Source organism: Nematolebias whitei, chromosome 12, assembly GCF_014905685.2.
Source record: "Nematolebias whitei isolate Nwh7 chromosome 12, NemWhi1, whole genome shotgun sequence".
Lineage (NCBI taxonomy): Eukaryota > Metazoa > Chordata > Actinopteri > Cyprinodontiformes > Rivulidae > Nematolebias > Nematolebias whitei.
The window spans coordinates 49,637,420-49,649,802 of record NC_056509.1 but is presented as its reverse complement, the minus strand read 5'-3'; the positions used below and the strand labels follow the sequence as shown (position 1 = coordinate 49,649,802).

Here is a 12,383-nt window from a genome sequence, read left to right as displayed (position 1 = left end):
CCCTGTGTTGGACTGAGACCTGTCCAGGTGTCCCTGTGTTGGACTGATGGTGACTCTGAATCATCCCAGGTGAGAGTGAATGGTTGTTTCTCTTTGTCTCCATGTGTCCATGTGTTGGACTGGAGACATGTCCAGGATGTCCCCCGCCCCTTGCACAATGAATAGAGTCACACAAACTGTTGGATAAACTTGTTTATTTGGTTCTGACCCGTTTTGGAGGATTTCTGCTCAGAACCAGAAACTACACAAAACATTGAATAAAAATCACAAAAAACGTTTTTAAAGATGAAAAAAATAAAAACAGATTTTTATTTTATTTAAACGGTTCTGAAGAAAAGGTTTGGGTTCAGTTCCAGTGGTACCGCTGGGTCGGAGGAGGAGGAGGGTAGGTTCTGCTGGACCTGAAGGCCTGACACAAACAAACAAATATCTATTTTTATTGATGTCAGAAATTTACTTTAAATAAAAACTTAATGAATAAAAATAAAATAGTGATTTTAAAGGAGAAACAAAAACATGTTTATTGTTTGTACTTTAAATCTAAATAGTTTTTACATTTCAATCTAAACTTTGTATCCAAAAGTGAAACAAATGTTTGAGCTTTTGAATTAAAAACAAAAAGCAAAGAATGTTGACTAAAAACTAAAGAAACAATTTTTATAATGAAACATCTGAACAGTCAACAGTTTTTTTTTTCTGTTGAATGTTCAGTCAATTTAACAGAAAACAGGTTAAAAACTAAAGAAGCAGAACCAGAACCAGCGTGAGCTTTGGATGATCTGGTCCATACCTGATCCTGAGGATCCCGGTTGTCACGGCGATCGGACCACTCAGGTTGGCGCTGATTGTAGCGCTGCTGCTGGTAGCTGCTTGGCCCCACCCCTCCACGGTTCTGGTTCTGTTGGTATGCTGCAGGCTGGGCTTGCATGACCCGGTCCCAGCCTTGACCTGTGCTGTGGGCCTGGCCTTGGAGCCTGCAGGAACACAGCGGGTTCAGAACCTGAGGTCCAGTTCAGATAAAACTGGTTCTATGATGTGATGCATATCAGCAGAGACAGAACCAGGTTATACACACACACACACACACATACATACACACATACGTGTGCGCGCATGCCTGTGTGTGTGTACAGGTGCTGGTCATAAAATTAGAATATGATGGAAAAAGTTGATTTATTTCAGTAATTCCATTCAAAAAGTGAAACTTGTATATTCATTCATCACACACACACTGACATATTTCAAATGTTTATTTCTTTTAATGTTTATGATTATAACTGACAACTAATAAAAACCCCAAATTTAATATCTCAGAAAATTAGAATATTGTGAACAGGTTCAATATTGACGACACCTGGTGGCCACACTTTGATCAGCTATTTAACTCAAAACACCTGCAAATGTATTTAAATGGTCTCAGTCTGTAGCTACACAATCATGGGGAAGACTGCTGACTTGACAGTTGTCCAAAAGACGACCACTGGCACCTTGCACAAGGAGAGCAAGACACAAAAGGTCATTGCTAATGAGGCTGGCTGTTCACAGAGCTCTGTGTCCAAGCATATTAATAGAGAGGTGAAGGGAAGGAAACCATGTGGTGGAAAAAAGCGTACAATCAATAGAGATAACCACAGCCTGGGGAGCAGGGCTTAATTTGTAAAGTGATTGATGCCTATCCCTAACCTCCTGATGCATGCTCAATAGTCCAGGTAGAAAAATCTTAAAAAGTTAAGCCTGGTCCTCTGGCCATTCCAAAAAAAAAAAGTAGAAACGTTTCGTTTTTCATCCGAAAGACTTCTTCAGTCTGAGGTGCTGTATTCAGCTCAGTCTCTTAAATAGCACCTTCTCAGAGTGGATCAACCAGTTTGCTGCTGACAACCAGAACCAGCTGCTCACATGCTCAAGAAGGACCATCAGCCTAACAATGGATCATTAGCACCTGATGGCTGTTTACTACTCACAGAGGGCTGAGTGATACTAGCAATCACAACATTGTAAGAGGGGGACAGTTGAACCTGGAGGCTCCACCTCTGTTTAATGATGGACGGTTTCTTTTCACAAAGATGGCCTCCTTTACTCCTCTCTCAAACCATCGTTCCTCTCTGTCCAGGATGTGAACATCTTCATCCTTGAAAGAGTGACCTCTGGCCTGGAGATGAGTGTAGACCACAGAGTCCTGGCCTGATGATGTTGATCTTCTGTGCTGGTCCATCCTTTTGGCCAGTGGCTGTTAAGTTTCCCCGATGTAAGACTGATCACCCTCCTGACACTGAACAACATACACAATATTACTCTGTGCCGGGGGACTGGATCTTTGGGATGAACCAGTCTTTAATGTATTTTGGGGTTTAAAAGCCACTGGGATGTTGTGTTAAAAAAATAAACGTCTCAGTTTCTCTGATACTCCCGCAACACAATCAACTTCTTCTTGTAACCACTTCCTGGATCTCTTTTCAGAGGTTCTTAAGTGTTTAAGTCACTAAGGAGTGTCATAACTTTCTCATGATAGTCTTTCTGGTTCAAAATCATTGTGCACCTTCCTTTGTCTGCTGGGAGAATTATGTTTTTGTCCTTGCTAAGAGTGGTGAGTGCATCCCTCTCCTCTCTACTGATGTTGGAAGGTGGTGGTTTGGCATTGCTGAGGCAGGATGAAACTTTGATTCTGAGTTGTTCTGCGGCACCCTCTTTAATTTTGTTGTTGCGGATGGCTGAATCTGTGGCTGTGATCATCTCCAGCAGAGGAATTTTACTTGGTGCAACCGCAAAATTCAGGATATCCTAACTGGGCCTTCCTGAAAGCAGAGAAGAAACCCAAACAGGACTCCAGTCAGCCATCAGGTGAAAAGGAGGAACCCAGGCCCAGACCAGTGGTCATTCCGTATGTTGTGGGAGTATCAGAGAAACTGAGACGTTTATTTTCTAAACACAACGTCCCAGTGGCTTTTAAACCCCAAAATACATTATGGCAAAGGCTGGTTCATCCCAAAGATCCAGTCCCCTGGCACAAAAAGTAATATTGTGTATGCTGTTCAGTGTCAGAGGGCTGTGATCAGTCTTACATTGAGGAATCTAAACAGCCACTGGCCAAAAGGATGGCCCAGCACAGAAGATCAACACCATCAGGCCAGGACTCTGCGGTCTACACTCATTTCCAGGCCAGCAGTCACTCTTTCAGGGATAAAGATGTTCACATCCTGGATAGAGAGGAACGATGGTTTGAGAGAGGAGTAAAGGAGGCCATCTTTGTGTAAAGAAATTGTCCATCATTAAACAGGGGTGGAGGCCTCCATGTTCAACTGTCCCCCTCTTACAATGCTGTGATTGCTAGTATCACTCAGCCCTCTGTGAACAGTAAACAGCCATCAGGGTGCTAATGATCCATCGCTAGGCTGATGGTCCTTCTTGATCACGGGAGCAGCTGGTTCTGGTTGTCAGCAGCAAATTGGTTGATCCACTCTGAGAAGGTGCTTTTTATAAGACTGGGCTGAATATAGCACCTCAGACTGAAGAAGTCTAACCGATGAAAGATGAAACGTTTCTACATTTTTTGTTTGTTTGTTTTGCTTTGTTTTGTGAATGTCCAGAGGACCAGACTTAACTTTTTTAGACCTAACCTCTGGGGGAATCCCACGGCGTTCCCAGGCCAGCCAAGAAACATAGTCCCTCAAGTGTGTCCTGGGTCTTCCTCTGGGTATCCTCATGTTGGGACATGCCCGGAACACCTCACCAAAGAGGCGTACAGGAGGCATCCTAACCAGATGTCCGAGCCACCTCAACTGGCTCCTCTTTATGTGGAGAAGCAGCGGCTTTACTCTGAGTCCCTCCTGGATGACCGAGCTTCTCACCCTATATATAAGGGAGAGCCCAGACACCCTGCGTAGAAAACTAAATTCGGCCGCCTGTCTCCATGATCTCGTTCTTTTGGTCACAACCAAAAGTACTTGAACATAGATGAGGAGCTGGCCCAAGTGACTGGGCAGAGGGTTAGGGGTAGGAACGTAGATCGATTGGTAGATTGAGAGCTTCGCCTTTTGACCAAGCTCTCTCTTCACCATGACAGACCTGTACAGCTCCCCTCTTCACTGCAGACACTGCACCTATCCGCCTATCGATCTCACGCTTCATTTTTCCCTCATTCGTGAACAAGACTCCAAGATACTTAAATTCCTCCATTTGGGGCAAGACCTCCGCCCTGATCTGGAGAGGGCACTCTACTTGTTTCCGGCTCAAGACCATGGCCTCAAATTTGGAGGAACTGATCCTTATCCCGGCCTCGTCACACTCGGCTGCAAACCGCTCCAGCGAACGCTGTAGATCATGACCTGACGAAGACAATAGGACCACATCATCTGCAAAAAACAGGGAAGCCATCCTAAGGCCACCAAAACGGATCCCCTCAACACTTTGGCTGCGCCTAGAAATTCTGTCCATAAAAGTTATGAACAGAATCGGTGACAAAGGGCAACCTTGGCGGAGTCCAACTCTCACTGGGAACGAGCCCGACTTACTCACAGCAATGCGGACCATGCTCCGACACCGGTCGTACAGGGACCTAACAGCCTGTATCAAAGGGCCTGGTACCCCATACTCCTGGAGTACCCCCCACAGGGTTCTCCGAGGGACGCGGATGAATGCCTTCTCCAAGTCCACAAAGCACATGTAGACCAGTTGGGCAAACTCCCATGCACACTCCAGGACCCTGCTGAGAGTGTAGAGCTGGTCCAGTGTTCCACGACCAGGACAAAAACCACACTGCTCCTCCTGAATCCGAGGTTCGACTATGATGGAACCTCCTCTCCAGAACCCCCGAATAGATGTTACCAGGGAGGCTTAAGAGCGTGATCCCCCTGTAGTTGAAACAAACACTACGGGCCCCCTTTTTGAATAAGAGGACCACCACCCCAGTTTGCCAATCCAAGGGAACTGCCCCCGATGACCACGCAATATTGCAGAGACGTGTAAGCCAACACAAACCCACAACATCAAGAGCCTGAAGGAGCTCCGGGCAAATCTCATCCACCCCTGTGGCCCTGCCACCGAGGAAGATTTTAACCACCTCGGTGACCTCAGCACCAGAGACTGGACAGCCCGACCCAAAGTCCCCAGGCTCCGCTTCCTCAGTGGAAGACATGCCAGTGGGATTGAGGTCTCCGGAGATGGGAGTTACAGCTCCATCTCACGGGAGACTCTGCCAGATGTTCCCAGCAGACCCTCACAATACGTTTGGGTCTGCCAGGTCTGACCGGCATCCTCCCCCACTATCGGAGCCAACTCACCACCAGGTAGTGGTACGTGGACAGCTCCGCCCCATCTTCACTCAAGTGTCCAAGACATGCGGCCGCAGATCAGATGAGACGACAACAAAGTCCATCATCAAACTGCAGCCTAGGGTGTCCTGGTGCCAAGAGCCCATATGGACACCCTTATGCTTGAACATGGTGTTCGTTATAGACAATCCATGATGAGCACAGAAGTCCAATAACAGAACACCACTCGGGTTCGGATCAGGGGGGCCGTTCCTCCCTACCACACCCCTCCTGATCTCACCGTCATTGCTCATGTGAGCATTGAAGTCCCCCAGTAGAACAACGGAGTCCCCAGGAGGTGCACTCTCCAGTACCCCCTCCAAGGACTCCAAAAAAGGTGGGTAATCTGAACTGCTGTTTGACGCATTAGCACAAACAACAGTCAGAACCCGTCCCCCCACACGTAGGCGGAGGGAGGCTACCCTCTCATTCACCCGGGTGAACCCCAATGTACAGACACCAAGATAAGGGGCAACAGGTTTGCCCACTCCTGCTCGGTGCCTCTCACCAGGGGCAACTCCAGAGTGGAAGAGTGTCCAACCCCTCTCAAGGAAATTGGTTCCAGAGCCAGAACTATGCGTTAAGGTGAGTCCGACTATTTCTAGCCGGAACCTCAACCTCACACACCAGCTCAGGCTCCTTCCCCACCAGAGATGACATTCCACGCCCCAATAGCCAGATTCTGTAGCAGAGGATCAGACCGCCAGGGTCCCCAACCTTGGCCACCACCCATCCCACATTGCACCCGACCCATTTGGCTCATCCCACAGATGGTGAGCCCATGAAATGGGGAACCCACGTCTCTTCTTCGGGCTGTGCCTGGTTGGGCTCCATGGGTAAAAGCCCAACCACCAGGCGCTCACCAGCATGCCCCACCTCCAGGCCCAGCTCTAGAGTGGGGCCCCGGTGACCCACGTCTGGGTGAGCGAACATTGGTTCCATTGATTGTACTCATCATAAGGGGTCTTTGGACTGCACTTTGTCTGATCCATCACCTAGGACTTATCTGCCTTGAGTGACCCTACTAGGGGCATGAAGCCCCTGACAGCATAGCTCCTAGGATCAATGGAACACTCAAACCCCACCTTACCACAGTAAGGTGGCAGCCCAGGGAGGGGTTGGTTGGGGTTGTGAATCCCTTTGCCTTAATCACTGCCTCGATAAGACGTGGCATTGAGGCAATCATCCTGTGGCATTGCCTGGGAGTTATAGAAGCCCAGATTTCCTTGATGCTTGTGGTCAGCTCTTCTTTGTTGTTGGGTCTGGTGCCCCTCATTTTCCTCTTGAGAATACCCCATAGATTCTCAATGGGGTTTAGCTCAGATGAGTTGGCTGGCTAGTCAAGCACTGTGGCATGGGCATCAAATTGGTGTTTGGTGCTTCTGGCGGCATGGGCAGGGGCCAGGTCCTGTTGGAAGATGAAATCTGCATCTTCAGACAGATCTTCAGCAGAAGGAATCATTAAGTCCTCTAAAACATTCTGGTAGAATGTTGCGGTGACCTTGGAATTAAGAAAGCAGAGTTTACCAACAGCTGCACGGGACATTGCACTCCAGATCATGTCTGACTGTGAGTATTTCACACTGGACCTCAAGCAGTATGGTTCTGTTCCTCACCCTTCTTCTTTCAAACCCTTGGACCTTGATTTCTGAATGAAAGGCACAATTTTGGAAAAGAGGACCGATGAACCTAACAGTTGTAGCCTATCTCCCAGATGCGTCTGAATGTGGTGGTTTTTGAAGCTGTGACTCCCACCTCATTCCACTCTTTCTGGATCTCTGCCAGATTCTGGAATCTCCTGTTTGATAATCCGCTATAGCCCACGGTCATCTCTTTTGCTGGTGCATCTTCTCATGCCACATTTTGCCCTTCCACTAGACTTTCCATTGATATGCTTGGACACTGCACTCTGTGAACAGCCAGCCTCCCTAGCTATGAACTTTTGTAGCTTACCCATCCTATGGAGGGTATCAATGATGATCTTCTGGCCAGTTGTTGTCTGCAGTCTTCCCCATATTGAACCAAACAGACAATTGAACCAAACTGAAGCAATTTAATGACACTTGGGGAAACCTGTGCAGGTTAATTGAGTTTAGTAGATGATTAGTGTGTCACACTCATTTTAAAACATTCATGCTCTGTAAAATTTGGGCTGATTTCTTCACAGTATTTTAATTTTTTGAAATCCTGTTTTCAGAATCAGAATAAACTTTATTGGCAATGCACCAAGATACGAGAACATGTACGTACAGTTGTCCAAAAGATGGGCGGAGCGCACGAAGCTGCGGCTATAAATAGCGCGGCCCTCTTATTCTTATTCAGAATAATATTTTGCTTAGATGAGAAAAGGGAAGAAAACATGAGGAGAGACGGTATAAAAAACGATCTCTCACGCCGTGTCCTAGACAGGGCACGATTTGAGGCATAAAAAAAAAACCTACCACAGCAAAGCAACATAAATAGACGTTATACATGCACATATAGGCCGGTGAAAACATTGAATTTTTAAGGGAAAGTCGTAGCATAGTCTAGAGCCCCCCCCCCCCCCCAGCCATTGTCCAGATATGAGGTGACATTCATCATCAGCTCAGTTGAGGTTCTGTCACATGTCCACGGCCTTGGGGAAGGGAGGGGTGAGGAGACAGTCAAAGCATCTTTGTTGTTTTCAAAACATTCCAGGATGAGTTGAGATAAGTCTGGCATCAAGGCCACAGTTTGGGTCAGGCAGAACTCGTGAATTGTTGTTTCTGCCTTTTTAAAATCTCGCTGGTATATATTCCTCTGATGGAACTCCAAAACAGCCGAATTGATCCTTTATGCCAAAAGTCGAGCTCACAGCTTCTCCAAGATTATTCCCACCATTCATGAGTGCTGCCAGAAAAGTTCACAGTCCTGATAACAGCCTGCTCCAGCTCCCTGCTGCAGCTCCCCAAATTCAGTCTGAGAACTGTCGAGCTTCGACACATCCACAGAAATTTAGACAATCCAGAATTCACCAGCCAAACAGCAAAAAAAAACAAAACAAAAAAAAAACAGTTGTCATCATGAATCCAATTTGTTTCCGTTGAGGTAAGACTCCTCTCAGGAGAAGTTGATCAATTTTGTTGAGAGACCAGCTGATCCTTCGAGTTAAGAGGTATGCATTCCTTAGATAGAGAACTTTACTAATTGGCTTTTATGTATGTGAATGTTTCTGTAAAGTGCCCTGAGACAACTTTGTTGTGATTTGGTGCTATATAAATAAACTGAATTGAACTGAATTGAATACAGAAAAAAAACAAAAAGGAAGTTTTTTAAGGGTTCACAGGACAAGAGTACAGCAGGGAAGCGGGTGGGGAGAGACAGGGAGAGACATCTGGTTCCACCAGAGGACAGAGAGTGGGTTTCATGAGCTGAAAGCCCAAATTATGTAAAAATAAACAAATAAAAACTTGAAATATTTCAAATTGTGGGCCCTGAATCTATCATCTATTAAAGATTAACTTTTTTGAATGGAATTATGGAGGTTAAACAACATTTCCAAGATATTCAATTTTTTTGGAAAGGGTGTGTATATCGTATTTTTTGTGCTATAGGCCGAAGCGACATATTTATGGATTTTTTTTCCCAATATTTATAAACTAATTTTTGGCTGAGATATGATTGTTTTCATTCAGTGAGACTGGAAAATTTGAACACTACCATTTTCAGCCACTAGATGGCACCAAAGTAGTAAGGTATGCTGTTGTATCATGTAATAGGTAAAAGTGGCTATAATGACAAATTCCAAAAAGTTCAAGATAAAAACAACTGGACTTTATTTATTAAACTTTAGAATTTATTGTTTTTGTCAAACTTTTTTGAATTTACCATGTCCTGGATGACTGAGAATCTTCATTAGCTATTAATGACACAATCGGCTTGCCACAGCCTGTCACCTTCGTTCTGCTCACTGCTTGGAGCAACCGTCAATTCATTTTGCTGCACTGCCCCGGTGAAATGCAGCTAATTTGACCATTAAAGTGCATTTATTAAGTCAAAGTTAGACTGAGACACACATTTACTATAATTTCGAGCAAACAAACAATTGTTTTTAAGTGTTAATCTTGTTAAATTCTTCTTAAGGTCCTACCGTGAACGCTCCCACGGCTGCCATTTGGCAGCCCATCAATTTTTGGCACAACACCAGCCCACATTTCCCGGATGTCAGCGGTGACACGTAACAAATGCGACACGTCATTGGTGACGCATAATAGATGCAACGTATATGGTGAAGCAACATTTATGGATTTATCTACTTTATTAGACAAATATGAACGGATGCGACTTATATGGCGGCTGTGGCTGAGTGGTTAGAGCAGTCGTCGTCCAATGCAAGAGTTGGAGTTCGAATCCACCAGCAGTCACATGCCGAAGTGTCCCTAGGCAAGACACTGAACCCCTCATTGCCTCCGATGTGTGTCCCATCAGTGTATGAATGTGAAAAAGCACTGACTAGTCTCTTTAGAATGACTTGTTCAATTAGCTTTGTAGAGAGCTAGTAGAGTGCTGTTTGAACGGGTAAATGAGGCACAGATTGTTGTTAAGCGCTTTGAGTATCTTGATCAGATAGAAAGGCGCTATACAAGTACAGTCCATTTACCATTTACCATAGGGCGGAGCGACGTGTAGGCAGAAAATACGCTGTATATATATAGTTATACAAAAAAAAATACATAAACCAGATCATGACAGTCCAAGTCTGGACTAGCTCTAAAAGCTGAAGACTACTTAGGAAACCTCTGAGAACCGGTCCGGGCCGTTCATCAGAACCTCTTCTTCATGGTCCAATGATGGTTGATTGGACCGGCGCTGTTGCTGGAATCAAAACTCACCTCTGAAACGGAGGCTGGGGGCTGAAGAAGGGCGGTGCTGTCAGGATCGGGTTCTGCCTGGGACCTGCACAGAACAAAGAACACGCTCAGGAGTGGTTCTGTTGGGCTGGAAGTCCAGTTTAAACCCTGCAGTCTACTGAACCCAGACAGGTGCTGATTCTGTCCACCTGAACTGTGGTTCTGACCCTGTTTCCCAGCACCAGGTTCTGGGGTGATAGCAACTCATTAGCACTTTGTGTTCAGAACCAGCAGGCAGCTTTGTGGATGACTCAAGTACCTCGAGTCCATAGTCCTTCCCAGAAACACAGAACACTGTTGCCATGGTGACGACCTGCTGCAGACCTCTTGGCTAATGGGGGTTCTGAGTGTAGGGTGGGTCTGAAACGTGTCAGAATAAAACCACTGAGAGTTCTGAAGACTGCTGATCCAAATACAGAACCAGGTTTAGGTTAAAGTCCAAACAGGTTGGGTCAAATTCAGGATCATTGTTCAGACTCTGATCTGGACTTCAGAATCTGGACTTCAGGCGCCCCTAACCCCGAGATGGTTCTGGTTCCTGGGTCATTTCAGACCCATCTGGAGGAGGTGCTAGTTCTGGTCTCTTGTCAAGGCTCAGTATTGTACTTTTATTGCGAAATATCCAGAATGTGTCCACAGAACCCAGACCTAAAGAATGGATCAGAACCAGCTGTCAGCTGTTGAAGGAACAAGTTCTGGTTCTGAAAGCTTTACTGAACTGGACCACAGAACCTTTGGATGAAAACTCCTGACCTGTTGGTTCTATTGGGTACGATCAGACCTGCTGTGGTCCCATGAACCGGTCTCAACATTCAACCATTATTTCTACAGGTGAATCCCATTGAGCCTCAGGAACTCATTTACAACAGAGACCTGATTTCTTTAACAAAGAATGACGACAACAGAGGACAACAAAGACAACAGAGGACAAACAAAGACAACAGAGGACAACAAACAACAGTAGACAATAGTAGAAAACAAAGACAACAGTAGACAGCAAAGACAACAGTGGACAACAGTAGACAACAAAGACAACAGTAGACAACAGAGGATAACAAGGACAACAGTAGACAACAGGAGACAGCAAAGACAACAGTGGACAACAGTAGAAAACAAAGACAACAGTAGACAGCAAAGACAACAGTGGACAACAGTAAACAACAAAGACAACAGTACACAACAAAGACAAAAGTGGACAACAAAGACAACAGTAGAAAACAAAGACAAAAGTAGACAGCAAAGACAACAGTGGACAACAGAGGAAAACAAAGACAACAGTGAACAACAGTAGACAACAAAGACAACAGAGGACAACAAAAACAACAGTAGACAACAGAGGAAGACAAAGACAACAGTAGACAACAGAGGACAACAAACACAACAGTAAACAATAGTAGAAAACAAAGACAACAGTAGACAGCAAAGACAACAGTGGACAACAGTAGACAACAAAGACAACAGTAGACAACAGAGGACAACAACGACAACAGTAGACAACAGTAGACAACAGTAGACAACAAAGACAACAGTAGACAGCAAAGACAACAGTGGACAACAGTAGAAAACAAAGACAACAGTAGACAGCAAAGACAACAGTGGACAACAGTAAACAACAAAGACAAAAGTAAATAACAAAGACAACAGTGGACAACAAAGACAACAGTAGAAAACAAAGACAACAGTAGACAGCAAAGACAACAGTGGACAACAGTGGAAAACAAAGACAACAGTGAACAACAGCAGACAATAGAGGACAACAAAGACAACAGTGGACAACAGTAGAAAACAAAGACAACAGTAGACAGCAAAGACAACAGTGGACAACAGTAGACAACAAAGACAACAGTGGACAACAGTAGACAACAAAGACAACAGTGGACAACAGTAGACAACAAAGATAACAGTAGACAACAAAGACAACAGTAGACAACAAAGACAACAGTAGACAACAAAGACAGCAGTGGACAACAGTAGACAACAAAGACAACAGTGGACAACAGTAGACAACAAAGACAAAAGTGAACAACAGTGGACAACAGTAGACAACAAAGACAACAGTAGAAAACAAAGACAAAAGTAGACAGCAAAGACAACAGTGGACAACAGAGGAAAACAAAGACAACAGTGAACAACAGTAGACAACAAAGACAACAGAGGACAACAAAAACAACAGTAGACAACAGAGGAAGACAAAGACAACAGTAGA

General features: G+C 45.2%; 1 protein-coding gene across 1 annotated transcript in view; it reads right to left on the bottom strand.

The window, feature by feature from the left end:
* Positions 1-327: 327 nt before the first annotated feature.
* The window catches only part of xrn2 (5'-3' exoribonuclease 2), a gene marked incomplete in the record, with an annotated part of 147,199 nt that continues 135,143 nt past the window's right edge, over positions 328-12,383 (bottom strand). The window contains 3 exon segments of the mRNA XM_037686039.1: positions 328-409; positions 791-974; positions 10,160-10,223. Coding sequence (XP_037541967.1) covers positions 347-409; positions 791-974; positions 10,160-10,223 — 311 coding nt within the window.